The sequence below is a fragment of the Schistocerca nitens genome, chromosome 7, assembly GCF_023898315.1.
Source record: "Schistocerca nitens isolate TAMUIC-IGC-003100 chromosome 7, iqSchNite1.1, whole genome shotgun sequence".
NCBI lineage: Eukaryota > Metazoa > Arthropoda > Insecta > Orthoptera > Acrididae > Schistocerca > Schistocerca nitens.
In genome coordinates, this window is record NC_064620.1 from 522,906,999 (window position 1) to 522,925,808 (window position 18,810).

The 18,810-nt window shown below is 38.6% G+C and overlaps 1 protein-coding gene across 1 annotated transcript; it reads right to left on the reverse strand.

Annotated features, from left to right (window-relative positions):
• Positions 1 to 1,876: 1,876 nt before the first annotated feature.
• On the reverse strand, positions 1,877 to 18,537 carry LOC126194910 (alpha-ketoglutarate-dependent dioxygenase alkB homolog 6). Its single transcript, XM_049933269.1, has 5 exons — positions 18,096 to 18,537; positions 2,772 to 2,948; positions 2,514 to 2,621; positions 2,317 to 2,430; positions 1,877 to 2,229 (listed from the first exon to the last, which is right to left on the reverse strand). The coding sequence occupies exons 1-5, from the start codon at positions 18,123 to 18,125 to the stop codon at positions 1,966 to 1,968; spliced, it is 693 nt and encodes a 230-aa protein (XP_049789226.1). The 5' UTR covers positions 18,126 to 18,537; the 3' UTR covers positions 1,877 to 1,965.
• Between the last annotated feature and the right edge of the window lie 273 nt (positions 18,538 to 18,810).

Below are 18,810 nucleotides of genomic sequence, written 5' to 3' on the forward strand. Positions count from 1 at the left end.
AGTGGGATGATTGCTCAATGCTCTCAGCGATTTTGCCTGATTGGCATACCAATTATGGACTGCATGCCCTTTGAATGGACCCTTTCTGGTTGCCCCTTATAATATTATTGTGGGCTGCACTTTCAAATATGCATGTCGGCACTTATGCTGTCGCATTTCCTACAGCCATCATTGTGGCATGAGGGTGCTGCAGTGCCAGTGAGAGGCAAGCATCCCCCATAAGAAGCTCCAGTGGCTGGTGAACTTACGTTAGACATTCATGCACAACCACCACTTTGTGTGTTTGGCAGCTGAATAACATTTACAGGCTTTCGTAGTGGCCAGGTCTCACCATCTTCTGAACAGACATTGTTTTGAAGATTGACAGATTTATAAATATTTTGTATCTGTATATGTTTCAACATTCCAAGCTACTGTTAGCAACTGATTCTGCCAATAAAGCAACAAAGTTATGTATTATTTTTACTACTGGATATTAGATGTACAATAAATTAATATCTGAAGTCTCTATCCATGAATGGCATCTGTTCCTCGTTTCTGTGTCCACTAAAGAACCACACAGCATGTACCTACACAAAAATTGCAGGGAGGGGGAATCCCATTTTGTCACAAATTGTAGAAGACTTTCAGTTGTAAAACCAAGTCACACAGGCAGTTCCCAGTCACAATTTGATAATGCTGTTCGTAACCATTCTACTGTCCAGATTTGGTTTCAGCCAATTTCTTTTTGTTCCTTGGATGAAAAGAAGACTGGAACATATTGCTTTGACACAACAAAGGCAGCCCAAGTGACTTCAACAGGGTGCCTGATCAGCCTCCAACAGGGTGCCTGATCAGCCTCATGATTGCTGCCTTCCAGGGCCCTAAGAAGACTGAAAAAAGCAGTGCTGTGGTGTATTTGAGGAGGAGGGTCATATTTTGAGAAAAGTGACTCGCTGTACATATATCTTCAGTGAATTTATTTTTATTGTTTTCCCTTATCACCATCTCATGAAGCATCTTTTATTTCTTTTCACACACTTTTCTCCTGAGTTCAGTTTTTTGTTTTTCCACTTGTCTGTTGTCAACAACTTCTTACAGGTATTATTCTAGATTTTTTTTAAATTTTGTATGAATATGCGCTGCTCTCTAGTTTTTCCTGTTTCAGGGCATATTGTTCCTCTTTAAATGAATGCATAGATTGTTACTGTGTACCAAACAGTGCTAGCAATAAAACAACAGATAAACAAGCAGCCCAACTACTATTGCAATAATATTACAGCACTACTCTTTCTCATCTTGATAATTGCAAATAGGATTAATCAGTTTAGTTCCTAAGAGTTGCCATAACCAATTAGTTATCAAGCCTAAGCCAGATTTACATCGTGACAGTTTAATTTTTCAGGTGGACTTAGTATGAAAATATCTCTAAAGATGCTGTAAATATCTCCACAAGACAGAATGTTGCCAGAAAGTGCAATACATGGAGTTGTAAAAGAAGATGGCTTTTGCTAATGTTAAAAAATCCTCAGGAGTTACACAGAGCAGTGACGCACTACTTAGGACACTGGACTCACGTTTCCTATTACAATCGTTCAAATCCCATCCGACAATTTTAATTTAGGTTTATCATAGTTTCCACAAATCACTTTAAGTAACTGCCAGTGATGGTTCCTTCAAAAATGGCATTGCTGATTTCCTTACACATCCGATCTTGTGCTTCACTACAGCAACCTCATTGTCAAAAGGACATTAAACCTTAATCTACTTTACCTAAAAAATCTTTACAAAAATTATTTTAATAAAATATCTGGCAACAGAATCTCTGCAGCAGGTAAATATTTAAACCAGCAGTCATGTAAGAAAGTGGTGGGTGAATGATCTGGGAGGCATTACCTCACAAAAAATGTACAAACATTTATTTTGGTAAAGTAAATGTAATACAAATATTTTTTGAGCACACTTCATCTTATATTGAATCCAGTGTCACTTGCCTACTGAGATCTTTAACTTTGTCGTCTTGGGAACATGACGAATAGTCAGAGAAACTCTTCGGCCCCTGGTAAGTTTCTCTCCCAAAACATAATTACCTGAACACACATGGAGATTTGCAATATTGTTTGTCACATGATCATCCATAACTTCTGCTATTGAGTGAAGGTAATTGTGATATAATTCATCCTGCAGGATGAGTAAACTCCTTTGTTCCAAAAGAAGAGAGAATGTTGGACCCTGTGATGCATCATCCTGCTACAGAAATACACAGAAAATTTTCTTTGTAATTGTTGACTTCAAACTATTAGAGAAGAAATATTGATTTCCTCTAAAGGGACTTACCACAGATGCTCCCTGGCAGTCTTCACTCTTAGAAGGCTGAAATTCCAGAAGGGTGTGAGAGCCACAGCTTATTGTTGTAACGGTTGGATAGAACAGAGGACCATCAGTATGGGGCTGGGGAAAGATGTTACATACAATGTTATGTTCACACATTATAAGGCATCCTACAGTGCAAAATTAAATGTGTCATACATTACCATTATCCCTTGTCCAGGGAGATACTCGTTTATTAGGACATGATTTGGACATTTCTCAGTTTCAAAGATTCCCAGGGTGGCTATCTTATCAATATATTTCTTTAACCACTGAAAAGTGATCAACAGCATTAACAACGTTCGTAACTTACTTCAACACTGTTAACAGTATGATACCAGCTCCATTAATGGTTTGAGGTAACTGTCTAAATAAATTCCACACTACTCTGGAAAAAGACCACTCCATTCTTTCCTACTTACATCTGGTATCTTCTCAGCAATCATTCCTTTCGGATGAGGAACACCACCCCAGTTCTGAAGTCTACGGTGTGACAACTGGGTCCACTTTGGTTTTGGTACAGAATCAACATGCTCTATAATGTACTTCTCCTCCTCTTCTGTTATGAACTGAGGAATGTAGTATACTGTGCCTGGAATCTATAAATATCAGAATGTTGAATGTTACTTAAATGCTGTGTATTTATCATGAACACAGCTGTAGATGTCCCAGTTTCACTGACAACAATTTAAGAGTAAAGTGAAGTTAATTTGTTTATTCATTTACTAGTAGTAAATCCCTTTGGCACATTAAGGTATAAATTTACAGTCATTGCATGGAAAAAAAGTTGTAAAGTAAGATAGTGTGGCACTGCTGACATAGAGCTCTGCAGGGGTCATTCTACTGCCTAATTGGAAAGGCACATTTCCTTTGTAGCTTGCATTTTGGGTGTAACTGTTCAGGATAAGAAAATGTCTGATACAGATGTAGAGAAGTGATAGGTAACATAATAATACTATTTAAAATGCAAAGTGTTATTAATTTTAAATTGTGGTAGGGAATTGCAGTTAAATGCTGAATTGCTAGATGGCATTAACCATATACCCTCGCATGCAAGAGCGAGGAGATACACTGCCTGACAAAAAAGTGAAGCATCTAGGGGTAATACCATGTCAATTCCATGCAGAAAAGTGACATTTTCAATCTGACCATCTCAGATTTCTTTCAAATTTGGTGCATTCAATGGCCCAGATAAAAGATGGAAAATTAGCAGTTTTCAGAGGTATACAACAATTGTGAAGAAAGTTACAGGTTTCCAAAGTTTGGAAATTGTGTAAAATTTATATGCATCTGTCTCAAAATAAATGAGTATAATTCTGGTTCTATTTGAGATACAGCAATGAAACTTGTATTATTGAAAAGCTAATGAGTAAACATGATATGCTGATATGCAACATGGGTTTCTAAGCATTTTCACATTCAAGGTCATTGACATTGACCTTTGACACTGAATATCTCATAACACCCCATCTTCAATTTTTTTGAAAAACATATAATGTACTGCTCGAATGTGTTATTATGAACACAGTATATATCAAGATTTCAACTAAAGGTATCATACTCAGAACTTTATTTTGTCAGCATCAGTACACTATCAAAATGCAGGAGGTGGCACATAAATATGAAACCCAAATTATTAAAAAGTGCAATTTATACGTAATGTTATGTAAAAATATGGCTATATTATTTAGTGTTGTTATGAATCATTTACAGTGTAGTTTGAATGAAAAGGTAATAAAATGTGGTAAAATCTCCTCTCACAAGTCTCCATTTAAATTGTTAATGTTCACCTCATCTGATGCAGGAAGACTGTACATCTTTCTAGTTGGTGTCACTGGATCCACTTTTGTGAGAATGTCACATCTTCTGTTAACACAAGTGTCAAGTTTGGCAGGAAACAAATGATGGAGGTGGTCCATGTAGATGCAAGAAATTGGCCTATACTTCATACACAACTCACCAGTGACTTTCGTACATACAGGCAACAAATCCATATATGTCTTACAGCATTTCATTCACCATAGCAATCACTTTTCTTATTAAAGAAGCAGAATATACCTTTGTTTTTACTACACCTTTGCTAATAGGTCTTACACAATGAAGTTTCTGGGTACCTGGAATTGTTATTATATACTTGACATGTTGCTTCAGCTTGGCAATGTCTTCATCACAATGGGAAGCTGATGTATATTGGAAGACACATGCAGGAACATTTTCTTTGCACCACTGAAACAACTATTGTGGTGTCAAAGTATGGTTTGGTGTCAAAGTATGGTTTTCATGAGGTCGCATGAGGCTGGCAAGTGTGGCTAATCTCTTCAAAATCCCTGCAACCCTCTCACAAGGTCCTATACCGTGTTCTGTAGCAAATTCTGCTGAAATATCAAAGCCTCCCACCATTCTGCTGAAACATTAAAATCTTCCTGATGGTATGACAGATTCTTGAAATTCTTTCTGTTTTTGTACTGAGCAGCATATATATCCAAAAAGTAATAAATGTGCGTTGGAGTTGGAAAGTGACATTTTAAGAAATTAATAAAATTACGCTAGACAGAATACAAGGTGTGTTCAAAAAATTCTGTAACATTCGTAATTTTCCACCAATGGTGTGCTGCAGCGAAATATGGTTGGCATCCCTGCACACAACTGTGTTTGATGTGTAACTGCTGGAAGTTTCATTGTTGTATGTCTGTTAGTTATTTTTAGTGCTGTATTGAGTAGAAAGTTGTGTCACACAGTTTGTTAATTTCGAGATGGCAGAGTTAGAGGAACAACATGTCTGCATAAAATTTTGCATGAAATTCAAGAAAACCTTTACAGAAACACACCAAATTATGCAGGAAGCCTACAGTATGAGTACTGAAGCCATACTGACCAAGGTTCAATCTTCACACTGAGTAGGGAAAGGTTCTCCATGGGAGGGGGTGGGGGGGGTGGGGGGGGGTGGGGGGGAAGCTCTTCAGGTCACGTCAAATGCCAAAGCCATACTGATAGTTTTCTTTGACTTTGAAGGATTAGTTCATCACAAATTCATGCCACAGCAACAAATTGTTAATCAGTGGTAATATTGGGATGTGTTGTGACACTTGCGAGAAAATGTGAGAAGGAAACGGCCCAAAATGTGGTAAGACAATTCATGGCTCTTGCATCATGACAATGCACCCACACATTCATTGCTGTTGGTGCATGACTTGCACAAACAACGAAATCACTGTGCTGCCTCATCCTCTGTACTCTCCAGATCTGACCCCTGTGGACATTTTCTTTTATTTCCACAGTTGAAAAACCTGTTGAAAGAACAAAGATTTGAAACAACAGACGAAACAGAAAATTCACAGATGGCGCTTCACGCAATCCAGCAAGACGCATACCAAGACTGATTCCAGAAGTGGGAACGACTCTGGAAGCGGTGTACCAATTGTGAATGAGAGTAATTCGAAGGAGACCATGCACAATAAATAGAACATAAGTGCTTGTATCATGATGGAGGTAGTCAGATACTTCCACATATAACACATGGTGTATTTCATTAGTATTTGTCTCTCTGTAGTAAGCAACAATTATGTGAATTGTAACCTGTGAATTATTCAAATGAAATCCCTATACTTCATCCTGAATGGCGAAGGTGTAATTCTGTACAAAATCACAAACAAGATAGTCACTTGCTTTGAGTTATTTAGTGATTTTAAAGAAATGTGACTACTGCTGGGTGATAAATGAATGTGGCATAAGCTGTTGTAAACTTGATGCAAAAAAACTTCTTGAAATCGTATACTGATTTTGTTACAGTCTCTAGAACTTCCCTGACTGTTCTTAAACAACACTTATATGTAATTTCATCAATGCAGTTTGTACCAAACAGATAATCAGTTAGTCTTGTCACGCTTGGACAGTAGGGGTATGCACCTAAGAAATATGCTGCAAGTGCAGGATTGCATGAAACAAATGCTACACAGTGCTTGTATGATGGTAATTTGTGTCTTTCACACTTTGTTAGTTCTTTCACTTTACACCCTTCAGCCATTAACTTAAAATTCTGGTGTGAAGCACACAGACAAACAGTATGGATCCCACTGGCATTTGCAAGAACACAGTGTTTGGTTGCAACTCACAAAATTATGAGAATCCAGTATTTACATCTGGATATGTATATGTGAAATATGCATATAATTTCTCCAGATTGTGCAACACTAGCTGCTTCTGCTTGTGCACTCTAATTCCATTTTCTTTTACAGACACATAAGTCTTTTCTTCCTGGCATCACACAGCTCACGTGATGATCACAGCAAAAATCACGTAAACATTGAACGGTTTTCTCACACAATGTCTTACCTGGCTTTGGTTTGGTGTCATTAGCGTACCATGTTCTGCTGCCTACTGTTTTGCTCTTCAAACTGTGTAATCCAAAGCGGAAAATTCTTTAAAGGTTTTCTTTATACTCCAGATCTTTGGAAGTACTGTGAAAATTTGTATTTTGTCACACATAGTGTCTGAATTGTGAAACTTATCTTTCAGCCAGACTATGAGATTTCTCTTTCTTCATTTCTTTCCCACTCTTCTTTTTCCAACTGTGTCACGTAAATACGCTCCAACTTTGAGGCAACCTTTTATAGTTTTTGCTATGAGTAATTTACCTCACTCTGAAGCCTCTTTTTCTTCACAGCACTGAAGGGTAGTATTTAAAGAATCAAGTTCCAGATACGATGCTGTTTCACCTTCACTTAAATTTTCTGTGGAATACCTAGCACAGCTGAGGCATCACTTGCAGGTACGGATGAGTTTTTTGATATTTGGTTTCTACATCTGCTGCAAATTTTTCCGTTTAGCAATACATCGGGGCACTTTTTTACTGAACATTCCTCAAATTCTTCTGTATTCTAGTGTGCCTTATTCTTTAAGTGGATTGCAACAATACAATTTTGATGTGAAATCCACTTTTTTGCAAACTGATACTAAATGCTACAACAACTATAGACTGCAGGTTGAGTACACCCATGAAACGAGCTAATGATGATTGGGTTGAAATAAAAGTCTCTAATTGGCTGTTGACCGCAAGAAATGTTCACCAATTGGTCAGAATAACAGCAGCTGCTATTGGCTGCTGTTCTGGAAAAAAAAATGGATACACGAACACGTACTGCATTTTGTTAGTGTAGTAATGTAGATGAAATAAGTTTTGGGCATGATGCCACTGATGTGCTATTTTAATGTTTACCATGTTTATAGTAACATACTGGAGCAATACAATATATTTTTTCAGAAAAACTGAAGATAGGGTGTTTTGAGATATGCATGCAAATGTCACACAATTTTCAAACTTTGCAGACCTGTAGCTTTCTTCGCAATTGTAATACAACTCTGCAAATTGGTAGTTTTCTATCTCTTATCTGGATCACTGAATCTGAAAGAAATCTGAGTAGGTTGGGTTGAGTGCTGTGTTTAATTGACACAGAATTACCTCCAGAAGACTTACCACCAGTAAGTAGATAAATGATTAGAGCTGCAATTCCTGTGACAGCTAGAACAATCATCAGAAAGAATCAGTGTTGTTTCAGACCTGTAGGGTATATTAGGGACATTAACAGTGTACGATGTTGAATGATCACTGTCAATGACATGGAGATGTCATGTACTCGTGTGAGACAGAATTCGAAAGGGGCCTCTTTGTCGATCTCCATTTGACTGGCAGGTTGAATCACACAACAACCACATTTGTGAGCACGAGGATGTGACTGGCCCAAAGCTGGACTGCACCCGAATATGAGGGCAGGTGTACTCATTGCAAAGATTCCGATCAACCACGTATTACCATACTGTGCACTAAGCACATTCTAAGTCCTTCACATCTGCACCTACCACCTAAGAACATCTAATGGACTTCCTGCAATATTCTGTGTCATATTGCACTATTGGTCAGAGACTAGAAGAGCTAGGCTAGGGAATTAGCCCCCCTTGCGTACACTGCCATTACCACCAAAGCACAAATGGCAGCTGATGAATAGCGTCACACTGTGTTCGTCAATGGAATCGCAGTTCTGCACTACCCTGAACAAACATTACTGATGAGCAGTGTTATTCCTGGTGTCACAGAGCAAAGAGCCATTGGATACTACTTTAGGTCACTACTAATGGTCAATGAGGGATCTCTGATAGTACATCATGACTATCCTTCACCCTCAAGAGTTACCTCTTGCGCGACAGTATGATAGTGACTTTCTTGACATGATGATGCTCGTCCACAAATGAGACGACTATATTAACTGTATGTGTGACAAGGTACTTCCATGGCTATCAAGACCCCAGATCTGTCCTTGATAGAATGTGTGGGACCAGCTCGGACATAAAATCTGTCCCATTGCCAGTGTCCAGAATATCAGCCAGCTTGCCTCAGGAGAGGATACGGTGGATTATGACAGCCTTTCCAACCAAATCAGTGCACTCATCCAAACCAGAGGAGGTGCAGCATCATACTGACAAGTGGACTGATACTGCCAAGTTCTTTGTAAATTTAACTCAGTTTTATATTACACACATCAAAAAATGTTTTGCATCATTTCGGTTCCGAGATTTCCAGAACTTGTACAGAAAATTGGAATAGAGATCAACATAAACATCATTTCCACCCGTTTTATTGCTCATGAAAAGCACACATTGCATGTTGTACCACCATACAGCGAGACATTCAGAGGTGGTGGTCCAGATTGCTGAACACACCGGTACCTCTAATACCTAGTAGCACATCCTCTTGCATCGATGCATGCCTGTAATTGTCGTGGCATACTATCTACAAGTTCATCAAGGAACTGTTCGTCCAGATTGTCCAACTCCTCAATGGCGATTCGGCATTGGTCCCTCAGAGTGGTTGGTGGGTCACGTCATCTATAAACAGCCCTTTTCAATCTATCCCAGGCATGTTTTTTTTTTTTTTAGGGTTCATGTCTGGAGAAAATGCTGGCCACTCTAGTTGAGCAATCTCATTATCCTGAAGGAAGTCATTCACAAGATGTGCATGATGGGGGTGCAAATTGTCATCCAAGGAGACAAATGCATCGCCAATATGCTGCCGATGTGGTTGCACTATCAGTCGGAGGATGGCATTCACGTATAGTAAAGCTGTTACAGGACTTTCCATGACCACCAGCAGCGTATGTTGGCCCCACATAATGCCACCCCAAAACAGTAGGGAACCTCAACCTTGCTAGGGAACCTCCACCTTGCTGCACTCGCTGGACAGTGTGTCTAAGGCATTCATTCAGCCTGATAAGGCTGCCTCCAAACACATCTCCGACAATTGTCTGATTGAAGGCATATGTGACACTCATAGGTAAAGAGAACCCGATGCCAATCCTGAGTCATCCATTCGGCAAGTTGTTGGGCCCATCTGTACCGCACTGCATGGTGTTGTGGCTGCAAAGATGAAACTCGCCATGGACGTTGGAAGAGAAGTTGCACATCATGCAGCCTATTGTGCACAGTTTGAGTCATAACACGACGTCCTGTGGCTGCACGAAAAGCATTACTGAATGTGGTGGCGTTGCTGTCAGGGTTCCTCTGAGTCATAATTTGTAGGCAGTGGTTATCTACTGCAGTAGTAGCCCTTAGGTGGCTTGAGCGAGGTATGTCATCGACAGTTCCTGTCTCTCCGTACCTCCTCCATGTCCGAACATCACTTTGGTTCACTCCGAGATGCCTCCCTTGTTGAGAGCCCTTTCTGGCACAAAGTAACAATGCGGATTTGATCGAACCCCATTATCGACCGTCTAGGCATGGTTGAACTACAGACATTATGAGCCGTGTACCTCCTTCCTGGTGGAATGACTGGAACTGATCAGCTTCGGACCCTCTCCGTCTAATAGACACTGCTCATGCATGGTTGTTTACATTTTTGTGCGGGTTTAGTGACATCTCTAAACAGTCAAAGGGACTGTGTGTGTGATACAATATCCACAGTCAACATCTATCTTCAAGATTTCTGTGAACTGGGGTGAAGCAAAACTTTTTTTGATGTGTGTAATTGAAGTAACATCACAACCTCTCAACCCATGAAGTTTGATTTCAATTCTCCTCCTCTTCTGGGTGCTTCTCTTCTTTTTAGTAAGACAGTGAATTTAAATACTGTGTAGTTAAAAGCAGGGTAGATTTAAGAATTTTGACTCACAGCGAAAGAGGCCACTCTACAAATTGCACGACATCACATTACATGAATATGCTTGGCATATACAGACTGACACACTGTGACATAGAATACACATCATTATAGCTCTCCAGTAAGAATTACAGACATTAGCAGAGCTCAGGTTAATGACGCATTCCAGAACTTCTGGAAGGCATTTTAGATAATTCCTCACTGTTGGGTCATTCCATGTCAAGTGGCCTAAATTTAGACAAGCTCCCCACTCGACCATCTCCAATTTTGATGAAATTTTTACAGGATGTACAAATAGACCTTACGTGAAGCACTGCCAAATTACAGCTTCATAAGTAGTATGGTGGGGCCACTAGCCACCTTTTTGTAAAGGCTCGTTTTTTGACATTGTGACTGAAATGAATAAATGATCAATTTTTTTTTACCATTGTTCAGGATCTAAGAGACCTGTCTTGCTGAAACTCTGTGATCCGGTTCAACTTTTGTACCCAAAAAGTACAAAAGGTCAAACTATGGTAAATTCATGATAGTGTGACATCAAAGTGGCTCATAAATCTTTCATACCAAATTTTGGCTATATTTTATTGCCTTGTATCTACTGAAAGAGTAACTTTATGAAGCTAATACTTTATTTATCCGCAGCCTGCCAGCATGTCATAAAGCTCAGCAAGTGGCACCCAGATTGCTCAAATAATAAATGAGTTATCGAAGTTCAAAATGTGCTAAGAAATTTAATCAGTCAATTTTGGCTCACTTTAAAAAGGTCATATCTCAAGAGAGATCACTCAAATTCAATTTTTCTCAGCACCATTGAAAAGAGCTCATCTTGTTTGATCAGAAAAAGTTGTTTTTATTTTGGAGACTTTGCATTTGAGAACAATAAACTTACATTTTCACTACATTACATTACTCGACATTGCGACTTAAATGAATAAATGTTCAACTTCGATTTACCATTACTCAGAATCTAAGAGACCTGCCACACTGAAACTTTGTGATCCTGTTCAACTTTTTGGGTACAATATCTTAGCTGCAACACAAAAGGTCAGACTATGGTAAATTCATCATAGTGTGCTATCAAAGTGGCCCATAAATCTTGTCGTACCAAATAAACTTACATTTATATTACATTAAAAAATACATGTACCAGTCATACTCTTTATGGTTCACAAGCCAAATATTTCAGTTCTTATTAATTCATTTGCTGAAATTTGTTACTAATAGCAATTACAGTTGATTCTAACAAGCTATAATGTCATCCCATTCTTGTTGCTGATGGAGCTGGAATGACAGAAATAATGTGTTGGTTTGGAATCCAACAAGCATCCTGCCTAGCTGGCCAATAGAACGAATGTGCAGGTCCATTGGGGTGCATGAAACTGACTAAAACATCACTTTCTTCTTCTGAAACTTCAGACACATTACCAATCCACTATTTTCCATCATATATACAGGCAATGTATTGGTCCGGTTGTAAGGCTGTAATATTTCTGAATGAAATTGTTGCTTGACTTTGGTCAACATTGGCCACAAAAAATTTGTACCTTTGGATACTCTTCTAATACACACTTGCTTTTCATTTAATGGCACAAAATGGTGATTCTATCTTGTTCCTGATACTGTGCAGCCATTTTTGAATCTTGCTTCCTGCTCAGTTTTTTATGTTTCAATTTCTTCTTTTGAAACAAAAATGAATTGGATTCCTCCAATATTCTTTGTACAGCATTTAAACAAATCAGTTGGTGTCAAAATCTGGTCCTCAGTTGGTCTTTGAAGACTTGCTCTTGCTGCCAGGCACTTTACAGTTCCTCCAGTTCCATCACATGGAGATTTTACATGGCTTGTAGCAAAAAAGTTCCATTCAGCTGAGATTCCAAAGTCATTTTGATGGTGGCAGAGGTTCAGAAAATTTTTGAAGTTTTTGTACTGCACTGCTGACTCATCACTGAAGTAGTAAATGTGTGTGATTTTTCCAAGCAGACACTTTAGATCTTCTATTAATTTCACTATAAAAGCATGAACAGCGATTGCACCATGTTCCAGGTGTTCACTTATTATACAGTAGCTGATGCTGTTGATGTCCAAGTTATTTCTGAAGTACACAACAAACGGGTGCAAAGTTGCTTGGCTGTTATTCCAGTAAAAACCTTGAGCTGCATCCTGGACAATGAAGGAAAAAATTTCAGCTAAGTCCATTAATATGATCAGTTCAGTTAGCTTACAGCTTTCTTTTATGCATTTTAGGTGCTTGCTCTGGTGCTTTGCAACACAATGATGAGTGGAAAGTTTGTAAATTTTTGAAATCAGATCTTCAATAAAATCCTCAGTGGTCATCTGCTTGGTTTGTAATGTACCTCTATCAGTGGACACCCACTGTTTGAACTCAATGGTATAATCTGGATCACTGTCTTCAAAACTACTTTCTAAAAACTGTTCCTGTCAATTTTTGAAATCAGACCTTCAATAAAATCCTCAGTGGTCATCTGCTTGGTTTGTAATGTACCTCTATCAGTGGACACCCACTGTTTGAACTCAATGGTATAATCTGGATCACTGTCTTCAAAACTACTTTCTAAAAACTGTTCCAGTAGTTCTTTTCCCAGAAAGATTTCACAGTGATTGGATTCCAAATCACACACTGTTTTAGCAATCAGACTCTTATAATCTTCTTTAATTGGCGTGCTTGCAAGCATCAGTTTCACATTTTGATGTAAAGTGCAAACACAGACTGAGTGGGTCCCTGCAGCACCCACAGTGATGCACCATTTTGGCCTCAATTTGCAAAATCCATTTTCACGCCCATGCTGAAGTCGATATGCAGCAAACATTTATTTTAAATTATTCAGAGGAGGAGGGAGGAGGAGATTAGTGTTTAACGTCCCGTCGACAATGAAGTCATTAGAGACGGAGCACAAGCTCGGATTAGGGAAGGATGGGGAAGGAAATCGGCCGTGCCCTTTCGAAGGAACCATCCCGGTATTTGCCTGAAGTGATCTAGGGAAATCACGGAAAACCTAAATCAGGATGGCTGGACGCGGGATTGAACCGTCGTCCTCCCGAATGCGAGTCCAGTGTGCTAACCACTGCGCCACCTCGCTCGGTAAATTATTCAGAAGGTATTTTTGCATCAAAACTTTCTTTCCTTCTACACAATCTTTTTTACCTGGACAAATTTGGCTAAATTCTTCATTCTGAAAAAATGTTACCACTCTTTCTTTTACAGCATCTTCTTGCCACACTTGTTCTTTGGCAGAGCTAATACACCATTTTCTGCCTGTAACTTCCTAGATGCTTTTACCATCCTCTCTGAAATACCAAATTCTTGCATTGTCTCTTTTATAGTCCAGCTTTGTGGTACTAATGTCAGTATTTGCAATTTTTCAGGCTGCCCTGACAATTGCAACTTCTCTTTCTATTCTTTAATCAGCTGCTTATAATCTTCACAATCAGGACATGTCTTGCTTGTACTAGGTGTTTGAAGATCTTTTGGGGCGAATCCTCCAGCAGCAGCAATGTTATTCGCAATTGCCTCTTGAGCCTTATTATTTGTTTTACATAACCTTTCACATTCCTTTTTGTTAAACTCTGAAATTTTAGAGGGGAGACCCCAAAGCAGTTAGACTTGAGTCGATTGATACTTCTGGATATGCTTCATCTTCTGGCTGGTTTGAAGTTGACTGTGATTTTTCTGCTTTCTTTGCTAAAAATCGTTTCTGCAAGTTTGACAGGTCTTCTGATCAGGTTTCACATTGGCTCTTAGTCACAGCTTGCAATTGTTTTGCTGTTTCCACATTGACAGAATGGTTCTTTGCACCAAAAGGATTACAAGATCTCTGTAGAAAGTCATATTTGTCCACAAGTATTGCTTTGTGATGAAAACATATTTGTGCATTTTCAGTAAAACATATCCTATCTCACTTCTTTGTTTTATTAATTCCTGTTGCTCTATTGAAAATTCTTTGATTGGAATGAAGCCTTGTTGATGTGTGTATGTTTTCAAATGACATGTAGAATTATCTGAAGAGCCAATGACACATGGTACTGAAACCCCACTGATATCCATTACACTACAATTACATTTATGCTTCCAATTGCCGTTGTTTCAATATTAGATAAAGTAGAAGTGGTGTATATTTCCAACTGAAAAATATTAAACAATCACAGATAATGGGAACTTCCTTGAGAATACAACAGAAAAAAAAATTAAATAACCTCATAAACATTTCAAAAGTGTCACCCCGCACCTTGAAATAATTTTTACTTACTGAGAAAAGATGTTTATCCAGTAATGATAACACACTTTGCATCATTTAAATAGGCACACACAACATCTGAACACTCTTCACTACACAACAGTGTGCTTCAGACTGATTGTTGAAGCATGTTACTAAACTCCATTGTTGACACTAAACACTGTTGACACTAGACTGGTCTGTCTCCAAAATAAAAACAACTTTTTCTGATCAGACAAGATGAGCTCAGATAACTCAGTTATTATTTGAGCAATCTGAATGCCACTTGCAGAGCTTTATGACATGCTGACAGCTTGCAGTCATCTTCATAAAGTTATTCTTTCAGTAGATACAAGGCAACAAAGTATAGTCAAAATTTGGTACAACAAGATTTATGATCCACTTTGATAGCACACTATGATGAATTTACCATAGCTTGGCCTTTTGTACTACAACTGAGCTATTGTACCCAAAGAGTTGAACAGGATAGCAGAGTTTCAGCAAGACAGGTCTCTTAGATCCTGAACAATGTTAAATCAAAGCTGATCATTTATTCATTTCAGTCGCAATGTCAAAAAATGAGCCTTTACGAAAAGGTGGCTAGTGGCCCCACCATACTACTTATGAAGCTGTAATTTGGCAGTGCTTCATGTAAGTTCTATATGTACATCCTGTAAAAATTTCATCGAAATTTGAGATGGTCGAGTGGGGACCCTTAGGCCACTTGACATGGAATGACCCTGTTGTCAATTAAACACACTCACACATAATTCGACCTGCTTTGTGGTTTAACAGATTACTTCCTAGCTAACAGAATGCAGGATGTTCATCATAACGGGGGGAAAATCATCACATGGGAAAGTAGCTATGGGTAGTAATGCAAGAGAGAGTCCCTACTAAGAGGCATCAGGCACATTTCATTTGGTGTTTCAGCAGATAAATGCTAAATTATTCTCTAATGTTATCAATCGAGTAAGCTCAAAAACATACTGCTCAGTGCATGTTTTATACAATGCCTAGTGGCAACAGAAATTGTTGGTTTTGCTTATCGTTACAAATAAAATGGTTTTTACATTGTAATAAAGTAGTCTCAAATTTGTGTAGTGAGATATTTGGCTTAAAGATGTGTTTTAACGGCAATAGAAAAAACATGAATGATACCCAGTACTTCAGCAGCACACTTGAGTAGTGCTACTGCGTGGTGGAAGCAGACAACGTGGTGTTGGACCTTATATGAAATGTCTCGTATGTTGGTCTATGTTATGCTGTCTGTGCTTAGTGCAAGGTCTCACAGGTGATGCTCAGCGAAAACAAGTATCAAGTACTATGTCTAAACAGGTGGAGCGATCCCTTTTAGTCTGATTACAAAACTATTAACTATTTGTAAAAAGGCATTTGGAGCGATTTAAAGAGACTGTCCGCATAAAACTCACTGCAAATAAAGCATATGCCAGAAGTGAGATTCATTGAAAGAACCCTTATGTAAACATAATTTACCCACACTGGAGATAGCATACAGAACAGTAGTTTTAACATGTTCTTGGGGATCACTAATTTGGCTATGTCCCTTACATCTACATCTAATCCCTGCAAACCACTGTGAAGTGTGTGGCAGAGGATACATCCTATGGTACCAGTTAATAGGGTTTCTTCCCATGCTATTTACATAATGAGAGCAGGAAGAATGATTGTTCAAATGCCTCTGTGTGTGCTGTAATTAATATTGTGCTCATGATCCCTATGTGAGTGATAAGTACATGGTTGTAGTATATTCTAGAATCATGATTTAAAGCCGTTCCTGAACTTCGCAACCAGACTTTCTCAGGACAGTTTACATCTACCATCATGAGTCTGTCAGTTCCGTTTCTTCAGCATCTCTGTGGCCCTCTCCCATGTGTCAAACAAATCTGTGACCATTTGTGCAGCTATTCTCTGCAAACATTCTATATCCCCTGTTAGTCATATCTGGTATGGTTCTCACACACTTTGACAAAATTCCATAATGGGTCACATGAGTGATATGTAAGCAATCTCCTTTGCATTCCACCGATAAACTGAAATCTACCGGCTGTTTTACACATGACTGAGCCTATGTGATCATTCCATTTCACATGCCTACAAATATTTACACCCAGGTATTTGCAGGAGTTGGCCTATTCCAATGGTGATTAATTGATATTATAGTCATAGGATATTGTGTTTTTTTTTCCATTTGTGATAGAATTATCAAAAGGACGATCAGCCGTGTATTTGCACTATAGTTTAGTTAGCACAAGTGTCATGGGATGGCCATCCAACTTCAGTGAAGTCAGATGATAGAATAGAGATGATGTGCACCATGGCGTTCAAATGGCTCTGAGCACTATGGGACTTAACATCTGAGATCATCAGTCCCCTAGACCCTGGAACTACTTATACCTAAGTAACCTAAGGACATCAACACATCCATGCCTGAAACAGGATTCAAACCTGGGACCGTAGCTGTCGCGTGGTTCCGGACTGAAGCGCCTAGAACTGCTCAGCCAAAACAGCCGGCTGCACCATGACGATAATGCTGTTAAAATTCTGAGGATTGATGAATACATAGGGAGGCTCACTGACAGTTCTTCTTTCTGTGCACTACTCATTAATAAAAGGGGAAATATATCTCACAATGTGAGCTCTTTCCGTTTTTGCTTTACTTTTCTTGCTGTAGCAACTTTTTAAGAATTAATATTTTATTCTATACTTTTTTCATGTATACATGTGAATTGGCTTTTATGCTTTTCATGTGTAACGCATCCTCATCCACTAAAAATTCTTGTTGTTACAAAACATGTGCAATGCAACACATATAAATGACAAACAATTAACAAAACCATACAAAGCCTTATTAACCAGGCGTAGCCTACTGTGCCTAATTCGATCCACATGGTTACTGAAGTTTAAAGTTTCAATAGCGTATTTAGATTACAGAGGTGAGATCTTTACATCAATGAATGCATAGGCATTACTTTCCATATACTTGTACAATATGTCTGAAGCAAAATAAATTGTAATTTCAAATGGTAACCTCTAACAACGGCAATCAGTACTGCGAAATTACGGTAAGGGAACGGCTAAATAATAAGAACACGTCCTATAATTTGACATAATTGCAGATATTTGTTAAATGTGTACCTGTAACTCCGTAATGTTAACAATCGAAAATTCTTACTTTGTTTCCTCTTTTTAAGACGAGTCCAGTGGCTTACGTGCACACTACAAAACTTTACACCAACAATATATATATCATCAGTTGTCAAAAACAAAAGTAAGCTACCCGGTTTGTTTATCACTGCGCTATTCCAAGTCATCTAATGCAATATTGACTGATTCAAGTTCTGTACCTTCTCAATCTTGTATTTCTGATAGTCCATTTCACCTCAGTTCCTTGCTATCTCAAAAGATGCATTATCATGTACAAGATCCAGTGTGATACCCAGGCGTCAGTATGCATCTAACCCTATATGTCATCTTTCCTTTTGTTTCTTAATACAAACAACAAACACGTGTAACTTTGTGGCAGTCCTGTTTGTTTGGTGTTTATATTTTACAAACAAGGCAGAGATTTTATCCAAAACGCCAATTTAAGGTCGATTCACACTTCACTGAACTTCAGCATCAATTCACTTCAAGACTTCACTCTAGTTTCCCGGGAAGAGTGGCTTCGTTCGAGTTACGGTCAGGACTGGTCATGATCACACGAATGCGTTAGATCGAGACATTCTCCTGGTTCCAGTGCATAGCCATAGCTCTCTTTACAGTTTACAAGTTTACACAAACCGGAGGCATGAAAACTGAGAAGTGACAACGCTGTGAAGACGGTCTACTGAACTGTGCAGTCCTGCGTACATTATGAAGGTTTGGCTTCGTTTGCTATGAAATATCCTACTTTTGTAAAAACTTTTACTCTAGACGTCGAAAGAGCGCTGGTCTGTTTATAAAGGTGAGTTTTATGACTGGTATGTTCTAATAGAAACGAAGTGTAAATGTAATGTAAGAGCAAAGTAACACGGTAAACATGCTAGTGAAGAGTAGTTTTTTATCTACAGGAAATGTGTA